Below are 19,272 nucleotides of genomic sequence, written 5' to 3' on the forward strand. Positions count from 1 at the left end.
ACATCCCTGGACGCAGAGCCGCAGCCAGGCCCGGACTGGCCATAGCGGGCACCGGGCAATCCCCCAGTGCGCCGCAAGGGTGAGGGCCGCTTTTGAGCCCCTGGGGGCCGATTTTGTTACAGGGCCGTTTTTTGCAGCATAGCTGCAAAATCGACCCTGCAACAAAATCGGCCGAAAACCGGCCCTAGCAAAGCGCTCGGCGGCACCTCCAACCCCCGAGTGTGGAGGGGGGGCCTGCCGAGCACTTTGCCAGGGCCGGTTTTGGTTCCCATTCTGGCCCTGGCCGCAGCACACATTTTGTTTTCCAATCCACACATTTTGGTACCTCCAGTAATTGGTGCACTAGTTCCAAGTCCAGGGAAAACAAAGACAAGAAAACAAAAATAGCGCTTCACTGGCAAGCTCTGTAAAAGTGGCGCTAATGTGTTTCAGTGTGAATAAAATCAGTTTGGCCAGTCTGCTACCACTCTGTCTTACTTTATGTAGTTTTTTATCTATTTTTCATATTTTTAGCCTTTTATTCCCAATGCTGCACTTTGGAATTAAAATGTCAGAAAAATACTACATTTCCAGCAAAAGCATCTTTCTTTTTTGGATCCATTTCACATGGAAGCAAATAAAAGAAAGGAGAGGAAAGAGAGTGAGAACACCGTCTTGAAGTCACGGTTTTCATGGGCGTCTGCAGGGAGGGCAAGGAGGGTCGCTCCAGGGGGGGCAAGCGCCCCTCCTTGCCCCCCCCCTGCGGACGCCCACACCAGTAAACCGGGGGCTTACCGAGGTACTAGATGAATGCACGCACACATCTGGGACCAAAATCTCTGCGCTCAGAAGGGTGGCATACCAAGCGATCCTGAGCGGCGTGTCTCCGGTAACCACAAGGCCCATAACGAGCTTTCGCTACAGGCTGTATGGGTGCTTGTGCGGGTCCTTGAACATATTGCGGAATGTGGTGTAGAGTGGTGATTGCGGCGGGAAGCGCTCGGTCGCTAAGAAGAAATTAATTTCTCGAAGAGAGGGGGGAGCGTCGAAGGGGAGGCGGAGTGTGGCAGTCTGTCGATGTTCCTAATGTATATCCTTTGGAAAGTTAGTGTTCACTTGGTTAGTATAAACTCTGCCTAGGTTTTCGTGCGATATTTGCGACACAGAGTGTTTTCATTGCGACCTGCCCGGACAGGCAGCGAGGAAATGGCAGTAACTGGTGGGTTGCTGTTGACTGTTTGCAATTGCGATGGGGTGCTGGTTTCTTCGTAGGTTTGTGCAGCCGGTCGAGAACCGGGGTGGGGTTGAAGGGAGGTCCGCAGCATAGGTCGAGCACTACAGCTCTTATTGTGGTTTGGAGCGGTGGGTGGTACCCGCTTTGCTCCGTGTATAATTGTTGCAGGGGTGTTGATGGACGGGCACTTGCTGCTTGGCAGATCCTAGACCTCTCCGCGGCATTCGACACCGTCTGCCACCGCACCCTAGTACATTGCCTCAGCAACGTCGGTATCCAGGAGAAGGCTCTGGAATGGATCATCTCCTTCCTCGACGGAAGAACACAGAGAGTCCGCCTACCACCGTACAAGTCAGAGGCCACCGAAGTCATCTGCGGCGTCCCTCAAGGATCCTCGCTGAGCCCCACCCTCTTCAACGTCTACATGAGCCCCCTCGCGGCCATCGCACGCCAACACAACCTCAGCATAATCTCCTACGCCGACGACACCCAGCTGATCCTCTCCCTGACCAACGACCCCACCGCCGCCAGAGCCAACCTGCACGAAGGGATGAAAGAGGTAGCCGAGTGGATGACGACCAGCCGCCTGAAACTGAACTCAGACAAGACGGAGGTCCTCATCCTGGGCTCTTCACCCTCCGCCTGGGACGACTCCTGGTGGCCTCCCGCCCTGGGCACCGCACCCAAACCGACAGACCACGCACGAAACCTGGGCTTCATCCTGGACTCCTCCCTCTCCATGACCAGGCAAGTCAACAACGTCTCCTCGGCGTGCTTCAACATCCTACGCATGCTACGGAAGATCTTCTGGTGGATCCCCACCGAGACCAGGAAGACCGTCACCCAGGCCCTCGTCACTAGTCGACTGGACTACGGCAACGCCCTCTACGCCGGCACCACCGCCAAGCTTCAGAAGAGACTCCAGCGGATCCAGAATGCCTCAGCCAGACTCATCCTCGACATCCCACGAACCAGCCACATCTCCGGACATCTGAGAGACCTGCACTGGCTCCCCGTCAACAAAAGAATCACCTTCCGCCTCCTCACTCACGCACACAAAGCCCTACACGACCAAGGCCCGAGCTACCTCAACAACCGAATCAACTTCTACGCTCCCAAACGCCACCTCCGATTGGCCAACCACGCCCTCGCCGCCGTCCCCCGCATCCGAAGAGCGACTTCAGGAGGAAGATCCTTCTCCTACCTGGCCGCCAAGACCTGGAACGCCCTCCCGACCGACCTGCGCCTGACCCAAGACCACCTCTCCTTCAGGAAGAAACTGAAGACCTGGCTGTTCGAGCAGTAGCGGCACCCCCCTCCCCCCAGCGCCTTGAGACCCTACGGGTAAGTAGTGCGCTCTATAAATGCCATTGATTGATTGATTGATTGCATGGAATGCATGGGTGGGGGTGCTGGGTTGCACCCATGGGAAAGACTGCTGGTTTCTGTGTGGGGCCGTGCTCGAGCGCGCGATGCTCAGTTCCCGCGTCAGGTGTCAATTCTAAGTAAATACACCTCATTGCAGATTAGAATCCATCCTTTCGAATGTGTACTCACCTGAGCAGATGCAGGCCCAGTTCATAGACTTGCAGAGAGTTTATGTTCAATTAACTACCGTAAAAAGAAAAGCGGAGTTGGAAGGTTTAGATGACCAACATTATGTCATGTCATTTGCCAGCCTTGAAACCTGCATTTTAAAAGAGGGAAATAATAGATAGAAATGGAAACAATTTTCACTTTTCCATTGGTTTTTAAAATGATAGTCTATTTAAGGAATAGGCCAACTGCCGAGGGGTAGTGCAAACGGCTGGTGGTTACTGTATGGGACTGTGCTCGAGCGCGCGTTGCTCAGTCTCCGGGTCGGGGGGGCCTGAAATTATAACCCTATTTCTAAAAAGGCAAGAAGAGGAACTTTTAAAAGAAAGCAGGCAGAGTTGGCAGTGTTTAGACAAACAACATTATGCTAGGTCGTTCGCCAGCCCTGGAACCTGCTTTTACTAGATGGAAAGGAATGGATTCATTTTCCCTTTGACACTGGTTTATAAATGATAGTAAATTTAAGGAATACGCCGACTGCCGAGGGGTAGTGCAGGTTTTCCAATAACTCACTCCAGTAAACTAAATCTAATATGTCATAAAATGCAAACCATGACAAGAGCACCTGCGCTCTCTAAACATATGTCCCTTAAAGTCAGTTGGCATATTGATTTTCTTTAGAGGTGCGGGGATATGCAGACATCATGTTGGAGGTTTTGCATTTCGAGGTACGGGGTTGGGGGAGTGCGCCCGTGTAGTGGCGCCTCGGTGCCTCTGTGATTGATGCTGGTGGTTGCGTGGGAGGGAGTCGCCGCGCTGGACGGGCCTTTGTTTGGATGGACAGGGCTACTAACTTCTGCTCTGCAGTGTCCTTTTGGCACAGGGCCAAGCTAGGCGCAGTCGTGTTTTGTTTGGCAGCTTCCACCTTGCCGTTTTCCATCAATTTGCAGAATGGACATGCAGGGGCTGGAAGAAGGGGTGAAAACATGACAACGCTTCGTTAGCCGGTACATGGGGGCATATTACCAGCAACTAGCGATAATTATCGCTATGTTGGTTTAGCAGCAATATTTTTATCGCCGAGCTGCGGCTATTTTTATCGCTTAGGAACCTTGCTATTATCAAGGTTTATCTCCTAAGCGATAAAAATCGGCCGAAATGCATGAATATTGCTGAAAAGTCAGCGATATTCATGCATTACCGAGCTAATGCTCTTAGCCATGTTATCCACCTACCATTGGATAACATGGCTAAGAACGGCTCAGGGGCAGGTGTTAGCTTTTGGAGATAGCGATGTTAGCGACTGTTTCCAGTCGCTAACATCTTGGCACGCCCACTTTGCATGTCATTAGTGATAAATATCACTGACATGCAAAGCGGGGCCCAAGATGGTCGCTATCTCCTATTAGCTGTCGCTAACTGGTGTTAGCGACAGCTAGGTAATAGGGAGATAATTTTATCTCCGCTTTCTTGGCTTTTAAAGCCAAAAAAGCGGAGATAACCCCCCCTTGATAATATGCCCCCTGGTCTTTTAAAGACGTGTGAAGTACTCTGGTGCGGCGGTGTGGGGGCCCGGTAAGCCGCCTTAGAAGAGCTGATGCACATGACTAGGCCGAGGGCACATTGAAAGGTGCAAATGGCAATTGCTACCACAAAAGGCCGGGTAGGGATCACTACGCTCAGCGGAGAGCAATGTTCGATTTCGGTCCTGGCATTGGTGATTCAAGCTGCATAGCTATTTCAATAAAATCCACGAGTATGCAGGTAGTTCCGTTAGACATAGAGAGTATACGAGCAGTGCTAAAGTGGGCTACCGCAGTAAAGGTTTCAAATGCCACACTGGCAGCTGCCAATCACATGTTTATGTGACGTCTGCAAATTCGAATACAGATACATAATTTCACAATTTTAGCTGTGGGGTTTGTGTCATAGTACCTTGCCAGCAAAATATGCAAATTAGGTGTTCACGGAAGTCCATAAAATATCAAAAGAATTACACTAATCTGCTCATTCATGCCGGATCTACAGTGAAGAGCTCCTGGTTTACAATGTAAAAAGGATAGTGGAGTAGTATTTTCGCTTTTGGAAAGCAAAGCTTTTACTGGTGCTGCTTTTAAATTATTCTGTCATGGGTTTCTAGGTGCCACCTGTGGGAAAAGAGTTACACGTTGCCTGTTGTTGTAGTCGATATGATGGCAAACCATTTCCTAATGAAGAGTCTGAGAAAATGAGTAACTGTGGTTTCGTGGCTATAATCTTACTCTTACTCCAAAGGTGATGTTCCAATCCTGCCGTTATCAGGTTACATTTCAATATTAGTTCAGGAGGGGTTATTTGGTTGCAGTTATATGAACAACAATTCCGAAAGAATTGTGTAGCAGATTATGGTTTTGGGGATGCATAGTTATGCACACATCTGCAGGTTCGGTGGTGCAATAAGTGTAAGTGACTACAGATTTCAGGCTTAGTTATATTATTATTACAGTCACCTAGGGTGGGGAGGTAGCCAACGGTTGGTGGCACAGGGGCATCCCCTTTTTTTGGTTTACAATATTAAGGGAACTAGCCAATGACTAGATCATTTCCCCAGGGTACACTGCCAAATGACTATGCATTTCATTATCTCATGAAGGTAGTAAGGAGGTTACAACTTCAGGTTAAAAGCTCATCCCAACAAGGTGCAGAAATATATTGATGTCATAATCCCTGGGATTAATTTGCGACATAATCCACAGGCAATGGGGGGAATTGTGCCAGTAGTCCATAGTGAGGACTGATGGTGTGCAACACAATTTGCATGGAGTGAGCCTTAGGCAGGAACTCAATTTTTAACATAGCTGAGGGTTTTCTAGGCAGAAGGAGGTACCTGGTTGGTAAGGTGACTATGGCTGAAGGGTATTGGGCAGCAGTTCTTCCTGGGGAGTGGAGCCGCTGGGAGATGGATCACATCACAGGCATCCACACACGCGGTGTTTGATGGCGATTCCTAGAGGTTCTGGCGAAGTAGCCTATGGCTTTCATCAGCCCGGACTCAACTTCTGGGGCATCTTGCTGGCGACAGAGGGGACTGACCTGCTGGTGGTCCAGGACGTTACCAGGCTGGCGACTGAGGGGTCAGGCCTGTTGGTGGTTCCGGACTTCCTGGACATACCAAAGTGGCTCGGGAAAGGATATTTTGGGTTGCGCTAAGGGTTTCAGGCACCCTGTTGGGCAAAAATAGCTAATGGAGGTCCTAAGGGGCTAGTCCCCTCGGGGATGGAGGTTGATGTCTTAAGTGAACACGGGAGATAGTGTAAAGGGGCCTTCCCAACTCGGTGGACGTGAGAGAGGCTTTTGGACAATGTGCCAATTCCTGAGGTTAGTTGCCAAGATGTATTTATATTAAGCATTCTTGGGCCTGGAAAATTATCACAAGGCGGTAAGAGGGTTTGTTATTTCTCCGCCGCTCAATGACCAATGGTCTGAAGGGAAGTTTCATATGAGGTCAGTGGTGATAACTCAGGCAGTATAAGTTAAGGGGGTCCCGGTTAAGGCCATGGACAAGTTGGTGGGAAAAGTGATACAGGCGATCAGTAAGGGAAAGGGAGCAACACTTCCTCCTCTGCCCCAGTTGTCCATGGGAGACCAATTGGGTTTCGCTAGCATCCAGGCACCCTTACAGCCGGAAAGTTAAGGGAAGGCCTGGGGTAGTAATTCCCTTTGGGATACAGTTGGTGAAAATGATGCTGGTCACGGGTTCCTGGCAGGGGAGCATGGATTCCTTCATGGAATACTGGAGATAGTGTGAGCTAGGGCCTTCTCAACTCGATGGCCACTGAGAGTGGACAGGTAATTTATCACAGGACTGCTCAGATATTAAAAGGGAGCGGTGACATCAGGATGGAGGGCATATGTGGTAGAAGGGCAGTAGCTCATTACACAGACAATACTAGGGAACATTGGGGAGCACAGTTTGGTGCAGGGGTGGTGAGTGTGCCAGGGAGCTTCTCACCCTGTGGCGTTTCAGTGACTGGATGGCCCCAGGAGGGGGTAGGATCCACGTGTGCAGAGGGAAGGCGGAAGGGGGGACTGACCTGCTGGTGGTCCTGGACTCTTCTGCCCTAACCCACAACATATGGACTGAGTTGAACCGTGGGGAAGCTGCCTGAGTGCAGGACCCCGGTGGGTTGGCCAGTGTGCCATGCGGACCCTGGTTTTCAAGTAGTGCAACTGTTTGCTATAGCACGTTGGTGCCTGCTGGCACAATGTGCGCAGCTGAGTGGGGGCTTGGTGGGCCGAGATGGCCAGGTTCAAGTGTATGGCCAAGTTCAAGAGTAATGTGGGGCATACTTTCTTTACTGCCTTAGACAGGTCAAGGCCACTAAAGTGTACGGCCAAGTTCAAGTGTAATGTCGTGCCAAATTGCCTTGCATCCTTCGTCATGTAGATGCAGCTAAAAATGATGCTGTAATAATTTTATATCCAAAAGGGACATGTTACTATTGTGTTGGTCACTGGCGAATTATTTGGTTTGTGAATAAAAGGCTACGCCATGAAGAACACACTCTGGCCCACATGCATCATTCATTTTTGGAGTCGCAAACGGTGCGATTCCTTAAAATCGGCCGTTTGCGATTCCAAAAATGCTTTTTGGAATGCATGAAGCATTTTTTGAAATCGCAACATTTTTGCGATTTCCAAAAATGCGATTACTTTTAGGAAATCGCAAATTTGCGATTTCCTAAAAGCAATGCATGATTAATTTTGAAATTGCGAATTCGCAATTAGAGGGACAAATTTACCGAGTAGTTGAACTACTCGGTAAATTTGCAAAAAGTGTAATTAACACTTTTAACGCATTTTAAAAGCATTCATGTTACGGACACACATGTCCTTAGGACATGTGTGTGTGCAACATGATGCGAAAAATACATTTCAGGGGTGCAGGGGGGGGGGTCCTTTGGACCCCCCCCTGCACCCATGAAATTTTCTAAGTGCCACTCGCAATTTGCATTGACTCCTATGGGCCTTTTGGCCCATAGGAATCAATGGGAATTGCGAAAATTAACTTAAGAATTCGGTATTTCTTTGGGATTCGGTCAAAATTGCGATTTTTACCGAATCACAAGGAAATACCGAAAAAAATGATGCATAGCATTTTGCACTTCTTAATTTGCGATTCCTTATTTTTCGCAAATTAGGAAGTGCAAAATGTCACAATGATGCATGTGGGCCTCTGATTCTAAGAGTTCTTGGGCCATTGGGAGGAGTGAATGTCACGTAACTGTCCACAAGGGACCATATTTCTTTACTGGACATGGAATGCTTTAAATACAAGCATTTGCAATGCAACAGGTCTCGCATGTACGCAAGTTTGACCTATTGGCATTGTAAATGACAATGCCTATTATTTATGTTTTGTTATTTGAAACATAAATAAAACGCATTGTCATTTAACAATGCAACTGATTTGTACATCTGTTGCATGTTCAAATGAGTCATTGATCGCAAACCGGACGAAGTGCAGTTTGCGCAAGCTGATTCGGGACCCACACTTGGTCAGGCCATAAATCTTTTGATTGTGCAGATGATGCAGTGATTATGTCCAGGACGCAGGTGGGTCTGCAGAGAACACTTACCACTTTTCACAACTACATGACTCCAAGAGGTCTAAACATTAACACCAGTAAAACCTTTAGCATGTGCTGTACGACCAAGAAAAAAATCACAGTGTAACATGTTCTTATCAAATACAAAAATAGAGACAACGAACATGTTTTCTTATCTGGGAATTGTTTTTAATAAAAAGGGGACTTGGTGCTCTGCAGTTCAGTCATGGAAGTTAGTGTTTTCTCGTGCTATTGGAGCAGTAAGAAGCTTTGCTAATAGGTTGGGGGGACGCCCTGTGCAGGTTCTGTTGGACATTTATAAATCAAAATGTGTGTCCAGAGCTACATATGGTGCCGGAATCTGGGGGGTTGCGGACAGTTGCGATATCCAACTCTGCGTGAACGCATTCCTTAGGTATCTCCTAGAAGCACCAGGTCCACCTCTACATACGTGTGCCATAAAGAACTGGGCGTAGTTTACATCTCTGACCTTATTAAGGTTAGCCCGGTTCTGTTGTGGCACAAGGTATGGACGTCTGAGGAGACTGGACTTAATAGGGAGATAATTCAAGACTGTTTGAAATTACAGGGGGCACTGGGAATAACTTGGCTGAAATATGTAAAGGATTTTTTGATAGATACTGGTCACCCCGAATTTTTTTGATTCCCCAACTAGTTTAGCTTCTATAGCGAGGAAAAAACTGAAAGAATCCTGTCTCCATATTTTAGAAAATAAACGTTGGCGGCAGGAGGGCAAAAAAATCATCAGTCTTGGAGAATCAATTGATCCTACAAGGACAGGGCCTGTAGCAATATCTCGTTTTAATGCAAAGTAGCTATGCACACATGTTATTAACACGCTTCAGGTTGGAAGTTTCTTTAGATTGCTAACCTTCCCCGAGGTCAATTTATGGTCGACAAACTTGACCGTGTGCCCATGTGATGCTATTTCTGTACAATCTACGTTACACTTTACCTTGTTCTGCAAATTTTATAGTCTCCCCAGGTAAAAATATTTAATATTTCTACTTAGAAAGTGGAGATTGAAACAGTGCAGACCGGCGCTTTTAAGATTGCAAAAGCTAGAAGATGAAGGGCCAGATGTAGGAAAATCGTATTTACCGATTCATAAATACCGAATTTTACTGATTCGGTAATTATGAATCGGTAAATATGAAGGTGTGAGATGTAGGAAAATTCGGTAATTGAATTACCGAATCTGTAAAAATCGGTATTTACCGAATCGGTAAATACCGATTCGGTAATGCCATTGATTCCTATGGGCATTGAAAGCCCATAGGAATCAATGGGCATTACCGAATCGGTATTTACCGATTCGGTAAATACCGATTCCAGCAAGGGTGCAGGGGGTGTCACTTTGACACCCTCTAGCACCCCAAAGACGGGCATGTGAGCCATGTGGCACACAGACATGCCCTAAGGGCATGTCTGTCTGTCACATGGCTAGGTGTGCATGCACACATGTGCATGCACACCTGGATTCGGTATTTTACCACCCAATTGGATTGGGTGGTAAAATACCGAATCTGTAAGGCCTGTGGCACTCTCAGGAGTGCCACCTAAATTTGGATATACCGAATCGGTAAAAATACCGATTCGGTATTTTACAGAATCGGTAAATTTACTGATTCGGTAAATTTACCGATTCTGTAAAATATATGCCCCTACATCTGAAAACCCAAATACCGGTCGGTAACGGCCGAATTCGGCCGCTACCGACCGGTATTTAGGCTCCCACATCTGGCCGAAATGACCATGCATTTAAAAAACACAATTAGACATAGACTATCAATGAATTGATGAAATATTGCACAACTCATCTTTAAATGCATTGCCTTGGATTATGACGTTTATATGGTTCATATGTTTTTAAATGGGTCTGGCTGTATGTGTTTTTGCCCTTTTTCTAATGCACTTGAAAAATAGAATATTAAATAGCTGATTAATCCTGCCCGATATTGCACTTTAATACATTGCTTCCTTGCACTTTTGCTCTAAAGTTTTTATTTTTCTTGGTATCCAAGTGTTCCTTAAATGGTTATGTATTTCAAGTTTTAAAGGTATGCTTCTTTGTGCTTTTGTGCTTTTCTTTTATATGGAATCGAATAAAGCTATTTTGAAATTTGAACTTTGATGCACATTTTTGTTGGATGTTTTTGTTGCGATTCAATTTGTCTGTGTTTCTGTTTAGGGGTGTAGGATTGTAAAACAAGCCTTTAATGCTCCTTAGATTTTTCCAGTGTGAGTTTCAAAGTGCGGCTATGTGATGCTGGTGTGTGACGTGGTGTGATAGCTTTCAGGCTTCTCTGTACTCTTTGCCTCTCTGAGTGCACGTGCAATCACTTGACATCACAGTACTTTCCGGTCCGCTTCCTAACTCAACCTGAACTCTACAAGGCAGGTGTCTTTACTGATGCCTTTCTGAGCAGTGCTCCTGACACAGAAAGTATTTTTTTCCTTTTTGTAAGTTAAAAGGTGTACACATAGATACTAATTGTGCGTTTATTGGAAAGCACGTTTTCAAGCAAGCAAGCTAATGTGACAAATTGGTAAAATATTATAATCACATGGTGACATCACCGATAGTACAATAATGTATCACGTGAGAGCTTTCTTCAAAACTCGTCTAACGCAGAGAATATGTCTGTCCATGCTTTTCCTTATCTAACCAGGAACTCCGAGTCCCCCCTCAGAAGTGGGAGAATGCGTTATATTACTAACAGACAAATTAATTATGGACTTGCCCTTGGAGGCTTTGAGCATCTTCCGTGATGAAGGCATCAGCTCTGTGTCGAGAGACTTTTCACTCCAGCTCTTATACAATCGCTTCCATACCGACGAGCAAGGTATAGTCATTCATATGCATTCATCGAATACTGTAAATGTTATAGGCATGAAATCCTGTCCTATAATAGGAATGCACTGGATATGTTTGAAGGCATTCATTGAATTAACTTGTACTGTGCTCCCTGATTGTGAGTAACCACAGCAGACTAGGGGACAGAGCCATTGTGTATTGGTATCAGAGCTAAAGCTTTTAGTCATTGAGAAATGTTCCCCTGTATTATTTTATTTTAGCCCAAGAAAAGAACTGGAAAATCAGTTCTCTCGCTTTGTTTCCAAGTATCTGAGGTAATTTCATGTCAACATTTCTGTGAACTATATAACGATTAATCCTGCCAACTGTAAGGTATAAGGAGTCTTCATTGGGTTGCATATAGGGTTTTAACAATAATCGTACAAAGAGTAGGACTTTGTTGCTGCAGATGGAGGTGTGCTGTGGAATCTAGTGTGTTAGTTCCCGCCACATGTGCAGGTTCCTGTAGCCCATTGGTGCTGCTGCATCAGATTCAGTGGCATGTACCATGAGTGCAGGCTTCTTCCCCACCTCTAGTGGCTTTCATTTGTTAGGACAGGTATAGAAGGAGCTGCTGAAGCAAACCCGGATGCATTCAAGGCCAGTGCTGAAAACCGGAACGTGGTGCGTGTCCCTCCAAGCTCTAGCGTCCCCAGCGTAAAACAATAATAATATATGATTGGTAAGGAATCTGTGGCTAGATGATGTCTCTACCAGATAAGGCGTTACCGAAGGTAAATAACTTGTTCTATGGGGCCAGCAGAATAGCCCCATCGAACAAGGGGCACCAGGTTTCCAATATCTCACAAATATTCCTACGATTTGTGCTGAATGGGGACTGCAGAAGGGTATATTACACTTTTGAGACAGACATGTTATTGGGGAACTGATCTGCAGAATAGCCATGGCTTTTGGGGGTCTGTTGTGTAGGTGTCTCCAAAAGTGATCTGCTTCACAGGCCATTTCCTCTGATGAAGGAAATTAATTATGCATTCATATCCTAAGTGCCGAATGTGGGATATGAATGGATAATTGAGAATGAACTGTAGTGATATAAAACACAAACCAACGCATGTAACAGGATTGAGGTTCTAGAAGTGAAAAGTGTTTGAAACAATGTATGGCGGATGTCATTTTATTAGTTGCCATAAGCATTAGTTTCCAAGGTTTTAGGCAGTATATAGAATTCTGTTACTATCTTGCCTGGTTTCTCATAATTTGTCAACTTTAACTGTAATTTCCTTCAGGGGCATGAATACCCTGTCATAACATCCCATATTATAGAGGCTTACTCACCATGGAATGTAATAAAACTTAAGGAAGTTTCTGTTTTACTTTCCTTTATTTCCTTTTAACATATCCGTCCCACATTTGTTTCTCATAGGTTCCATTATTTGGGGTACACCTATTGATTGCAGAAGGCAGGCAGTTTTTAAATATGTTGATGGTATTTGTTTTGTTCTGCTTGTGAGTTGGATATCCTTACCTAGTTTCAAGTGAAGGCTGGGTAGGCTTTATCCAGCTATTACATTATTTTACAGAAATTTAGAGCTCTTCTGAGCCTAGCTTAGATGTATATGGTTTGGTATTACATAGTGAAGACTATAGGAATCTTATGTAATCATGCAGCTCTCCTGCAGAAAGGGCTAAGGCAGAAAGACATATTACACTCAATACTCTTACTTATCAGTTGTGCCCAAGAAAATTTGCCAGAGCTGAGATAAATTCTGCTCTTAAATTGTTCTCCACTACCATGTCTGGTTTGCAATATGTTTAAATAAAGATTTTCTTTTTTACAATTTTTTTTTAAACGAAAAGGAAAAGCTTTGTTTCATTTATATAACTTTATTTCGGTCAAGAGACCATAAAAGTGTACATAAAATCAAGACATATCACTGGAGATTAAAACAATAAATTACATATACAGTAAAAACTTGAAGATAAAATTAGATTAAACCAAATAGTTATCAAACGGTACAGTAGAATACATTTATACAAGGTTATAGGAAACCTCTCCGTCTACGCCACATACTCAACAAGAATCGCGATACAGCAAAGACAATAGGGGGGTGTGTATCATAACCAAGAACCCTGCAAGCATGAGCACACTGGGTGAAACCTAAGTTCCTACAAAGTGGAATCAGCCAGCGTTTCCTTATTGCCCTGTAGGCAGGGAAAAAAAACAGAACGTGGAAAATATCTTCTTGTTTATAGTTACAAGCTGGGCAAGCAATGTTCTCAATATTGGCCCATTTACCAGTGAATACCCTAAGTGGGAGGCTGCCAATCCTAAGCTGTATGTAGAGTTTCCTTGCAAGAGCAGGATAAATTAAGTCCAAAAAATTCTCCTTGCTCGGTTCAACTTTCACTTGAAGGAACTCCACCATCATTCTACCCAGAGTTGAGCACCTCTGGAGAGATAATAGGTTATAATTTCTGACATAGCTCACCCAACAGCTCAGCTTTCGTTGTCCTTGGGCAGCTATCTGCAGGATTCTCCCACAACTCTGGTAAACCAATTTGTCCACAAAGTGCCTTCATTTGCACAATCCATGGAATATTCCTATTTTTTAAAACAGCCCATACCTCCGTGAACTCCTCCTTATAGGCTATTAGTGCACTCTTCCACCTCTGGAGAAGATGTACTATGAACTTCTGTAATCGGAGGAAAGTCAGGGATAACTACAGTACTCACAAACCTGGGAGTAGCTATGGCTCCCCCTGAAAAATGTGTATGTGATTCTTGATTTATTCATACTTTCATTGCTCAATACATCTGTTAGAGACTTTTAGATGCAGATTCCTGATCTTAGAATATTCCCCAGGCATCAGGCTGGATCCATACCTTTTTGAGCAATCCCTTTCTGTGCAGGTAGGTAGTGTTGTTCGGCTTGGTGTTGTGTAGTAGGCATCATCTGCTCTGGAAGTGAAATGTGCGCTGCCTACACAGGTACCACCCCAGGACGCTGGCCTAAGTTGCTTCTTTTCCATGCTTTCAGCATGGATCTGGATGAGCTACCTGCAGTAATCTTTTGACAAGATTTTGTTTACTTTTTGTCTATGACTGGTATGCCTTTTTTCGGTATGTCTCAAAAGAAACCCACCAGGTTAATGTGTTGTTATCATCAACAGATGTTGGTGATGGACCCCCCACCTCTTTTGTCTATGGTGCCTAGAAAGGTACCACGACTCAGACTTGCATGGATTGTCCGACCATGAGCCTCCAGGCCCTCAGCTCTCCATGTGACTTTTTGTGCTCCTTTTCCCATTTGTGAGGCCGGTCTCAGGACCACACTGGGATTTACTAGTGTCAGCCTCAGTGTGACCCGACTACTTCTGGTAAGTATAATAAGAAGTTAAAGTAGTCGACACACTCTTCGACTTCTCTGTATCACTCCCACTCTTTGGAATATGTGAGGAAACAATGCCACAAATCCTGGCTTCGCTCACATGTTGTTCCAGTGCAGTCAGTGTCTGACACAAGGTCCGCTCTGTGCTTACCTAAGTTTCCCGGAGTGACCCCCTCTTCCAACTCCATTTGTTCTACAAGTCATTACCCTCATCTTTGGGTGGCCAAACCCGTCTGAAGCAGGGCCGGACTGGCAATGCCGGGCACCGGGCAATCCCCCGGTAGGCTGGATGGGGTGGCGGCTGGTTTTTCAGCAAGGGGCCGGTTTTGTTTCTGGGGCCGATTTTTGGTCCGGCAGCGTTAGTCAGAAAAGCAAATCAGAGAAATAAGTTTCCGAGTACCAACTCACTCTCTGCATGCATCTCTCCTCGATCTGTGCAGTGGGATAAAAAGCACAAATCTGGATTCTCTCTGCAATCTACATCTGCATAAATAATGGCATACGAGCACTGAGCACCATTTAATAGGGTGGGTGGGTCGCGCGCAGCGCGCAGATGTCTCCGACGCCGCCTGTCTGCGTGGTCTCTTCAGGCGGCTGGCGGTGATCATGCGCATTGGGGCTCGCACGTGACCGGTGACTGAGGCCAGGTCGAGGAGCATTCTAGAAGTACGCCAGAGCAGAGACTGAAACGATGACACCTGGTGAGAGATGTGACCCTTATTTTAATTATTTCTATCCCCCCCAGGCACCCCATAATTAAATGTTGTCTAGCCCCTGCTGCCTGCCTGTCCCACACCCTGGTGAGTCACTCACTGAGTCAGAGAGGGTCACACTCACAGTCACTCGTGTGCCGGTCTGTCTGTGTCCGGATTCCGGCGTCCAGTCATTTGCATTTTTGCAAATTGCAAGATTCTTGGCCGGGATTAAACAAAAGGTATAGGCCCCCCCCCACCGCCCCAGGTGGGCCTTGGCCTATACCTTTTTGTTTAATCCCCGGCCCGGTTCTGTGCAGGCTAGGCGCAGCGCACTTGAGCCTGGCCCCGGAGTGTGGATTTATTGTGAGCAGGGCAGTCAGGCTGAGCCTGTTGGTGACTGTGAGCAGGGGCCAGGTGGACGAGTCACGACCTGGAGGAGGCCGAGCCGGCTGCCGGAGCGAGGTGGTGGTGGCTGCTTGCGGCCTGCCTGGCTTGAGTAGTGTAGTTGAGTTGAGTTGTTCAGGCGTGGTTGAGTTGTGCTCCTGGTCTCGGCTCGGTGGCGGGCCGCGGTGCCTGCGGGCCTGGCCAGCCCTAACTCCCCGAGCCAAGAGACACACTGGTGAGTCCTCTCTGGGTACATCATGGAGTGATCTGGAATTCCTATTAAAGAGGAACAGACACTGTATAGCAGTGCTACTTGAACACGCTTACACCAGGGATCGAATGGGCGCGCCACAGCGAGGTTTGTTGCTTACAGCAGGTGATAATTTCAGGGTGTGTGAGGCATAGAAGGGCATGGAGACCGAAGCATTCCATTTCCCTGTAGAAGTATGTTCACCAGTGACTATACAAAGAGTGAATGGGTGTTGAAAATCCACTATTTTCTCCACCTTGAATTCCATTTTTCATTAGCCCTGCACCAATGTTGCATACATCTATTGAGCTGTCAATTTATGTTATCACCTGTGGTATCGCTCTTTGTGTTCCATCACACCATCCATGGGTGCCTGCATGTGGGCCCTTAGTGCTTTATGTGAGCGAAAGTGTACCTTCGTGTGTTCTATCTAAGGATGTTGTGTTGCCACTACATTTTGGTCTCTCAGTGTCCATAGGTACAGTTATGCATGTTAGCAGGTGTTCCAAAAATCCTTTATACTTGCTGGCTTGGCCTTCAGTCCGTGCATGGGTGCATGACGTGTTTTTGATTATGCATGTAGGTACATGTACTGTTTGTGGGAATAAGTACCCATACGTCATTAATGCAGGTCTTCTTGATTATCTGTTGGCTTATGTGTGTGGTTGAGCTCCTGTATGTTTGCCTCTGCACATAGGTACTTTTCTGTTGATTGGTCTTTTTTCCCTGGAATCCGTATGTACATGTATGATTGTGTGTCCAGGTGCTTGTCTCACTGTGTTTGTTGGTCTGTGTGCAGGGGTATCTCTAGGCATGTTCATCTACATGTGTGCATAAGGTGTCTGTGGAAGTGTTATCACAATCAACCCCCTGTCCGTTTGTTCAACTGTCAATCCATGTATGCTTTAATATCGTGTTTGTGATTAGATGCACATTATATGTTGCAATGTGTCTCTGTATGTGTGTTTTTCTGTCAGTAATAGAGTACGTCTTTGTCTGTAGGTGTGTGCACGGGGTCTGTCTGCTTGCGGATCTGCATGCACAAATGGCTTTGTGCCCATTAATCAAGGTATGCTTGCTAAGCTGTGAGTGCTGGTGCGGCTATGTCTTTTAGGACTCAATAGAAGCTATTTTTTCAAGACGTGGAAAAGATAGTGGGACTAGACACACCATTCCTTTATCTACCTAAAATACTACTTCCTCTGCAGGGGTCTAAAAATTAAGCCACCTTCTCTGCGCCTATTGTGTATCCCACCAAACCCCAATCCATCTATCTATTTGCCCATCCAACCATCCATGCATCAATACGTGCATTGTATATGAATGTATATTTTTAAGTTTAAGCTGACTGTTCACTGAAATCCTTAATCAATGTGCTTGGTGCTCGAGCACTTCAGATGATGTCTTTGATCATTGCCCCTCAAACCCAGAATGTGTGACATTTTAGTTATGAAGTCTTGTAGCCCTCCACTCAGTATTGCCTAAAAAGTTGGTAATTGAAGTATTGACAACATTGATTTTGCAATTCATCCTTAGAGGAAAAAAAAAGGCAACACGTGTTTCACATTGGCATTTATCACAGAGTTTTAGCCAGGCTGTGAAGGAGCAATCACAAGACATTTGTAGGTATAAACCATTCTTTCTGCATAACCACCATCACCCATTAGCGACAACCTTGTAATTGAAAATAGGGACACCCCTCAGGTATTTCACCAAATAGAAATGTGCAAATGATAAATTAAGAGTGGAGTTATACAAGAGTGCAATGTGCAATGTGCAAATTTTATCAGTAGTGATAGAAACAAAATAAGACCACACTTCCGTGTTCATGAACCAGGGGTAAGGTTGTGAGTGTGATGCTGTTGTAACTGGAGCGAAAGTTGGGAACAGCCAATCTGCTTATAATATATTTTTCAGCACCAGCCCCAACTTGGGGCTGGTACTGAAAAATATATTTTAAGCAGAAAAGTTATATATTTTTTAATTGTCTAGATTTTAGTCAGGATTTATTTCACAAGAAAGCTCCTTTCTAAGAAAGAAGTTTGCTCTGTTGAAATGCCCACTTGTGTGTTCAGTGCGGGGTGGTGCACTGCCTCCAGCCCATCCAACATCTTTCACTTCCCCCCCAAATACAACTTAACAACAATCTTTGGCATAGCCAATAGGTCTCGCTTTTGGGACCTTATAAGTATTTAGGTATGCAGCAAGATATCCTTCATGGAACAACATTAACTATTGCTAGCTAAACACTTATAAGGTCCCAAAGGCTATGCCAATGCTTGTTTTATATAGTGCTTCCTACCACATTTTTCTCTTTCTTATTGTTTTCAGTAGCAGTTATTGCTTTTAGCCCGTTCACTGTTATTAAGTTTATAAATCTTGGATTCGTGGGAGGCTTAGTTAGTCTTCGTTGACTTACATGCTGGCATTGCCTGAATCAAAGTACAAGTGCTGGGAGGACCTGGGTGGACGGAGTGAGTACCCTCACTAATTTCAGAGAGCGGACACTACCCCTCAGCTTGAGTCGAAAATGTAATTATTTTTATAAGAAACTGCAACTCATGGTATTCCCTTACTTGTACCCAATCTCTACAACTTTTATATTATAGCCAGGGCAAATAGAATGCAGGCTGCAGTAGGTTGACTAAATTATGTGGCAGCAAAATGCAAATAATGCTGCACATGTTGTGTTAACATAAGCTTATTATTTTTGCTTTTTAACACATGTAAACACTTTTTTTTCAAATGTTGTACCTCATTATTACCAGTTTAATACTCCAAATACAGAAATAAGGAACATAAAGGGGACCAGTCAAACTTTAGGAAGGACCCTCCACTGTGCTGCAAAGCGCTTCTGCATTTTCAGTAACTTTAGTTCCGTGCGAACGTAATTTTTTTGTTGTTGTTAAAATCGGCAGTTGATGGGTCATTTGTGAAACGCAGCAAATCCATAATTAACGCGCAAAACGCAGCAGCCTCAAAATCGCATGATTCTCCAGTGTCTTTAAGGTCATCATCAACTATTTACTTTGAAAGTTGCTAAAATTCACCATTTTGGTCTTTTCTTGGAGGGGAGAAGCCCCCTAACCTCCTTGGTCGCGGTGGGGCTCGCCTGCTGCACTCGCTCGCTCCTCGCCGGAGGGAGGCTGGTCTGGCAAAATTTGCCAGGGCTGCTTTCAGTTCCCAGTCCGGCCCTGGTCTGAAGCACCTTTGGGCCCCAAGGGTTCAAAAGGGCCTTCGACTTGAGCTCACTGGCAAGTCCGCTTTCAGTGCCTGTCGCCCCCTGAGGTTCTGTTATTAAATCCGGATCAGCCCTGGCTGTGAATTTGCGATCTTCTTTAGGGACCTTTTCAGTGACGCCATTGTCTGTGCCAATGG

At 45.6% G+C, this 19,272-nt stretch overlaps 1 protein-coding gene across 1 annotated transcript in view; it reads left to right on the plus strand.

Moving 5' to 3' along the window:
- The window catches only part of CFAP46 (cilia and flagella associated protein 46), a 1,558,477-nt gene that overhangs the window by 1,196,563 nt on the left and 342,642 nt on the right, over nt 1–19,272 (plus strand). The window contains exon 52 of the mRNA XM_086922533.1: nt 11,031–11,204. Coding sequence (XP_086778659.1) covers nt 11,031–11,204 — 174 coding nt within the window. The remainder of the gene's footprint in view (nt 1–11,030; nt 11,205–19,272) is intronic.

This window comes from Lissotriton vulgaris, chromosome 5 (assembly GCF_964263255.1).
Source record: "Lissotriton vulgaris chromosome 5, aLisVul1.2, whole genome shotgun sequence".
Lineage (NCBI taxonomy): Eukaryota > Metazoa > Chordata > Amphibia > Caudata > Salamandridae > Lissotriton > Lissotriton vulgaris.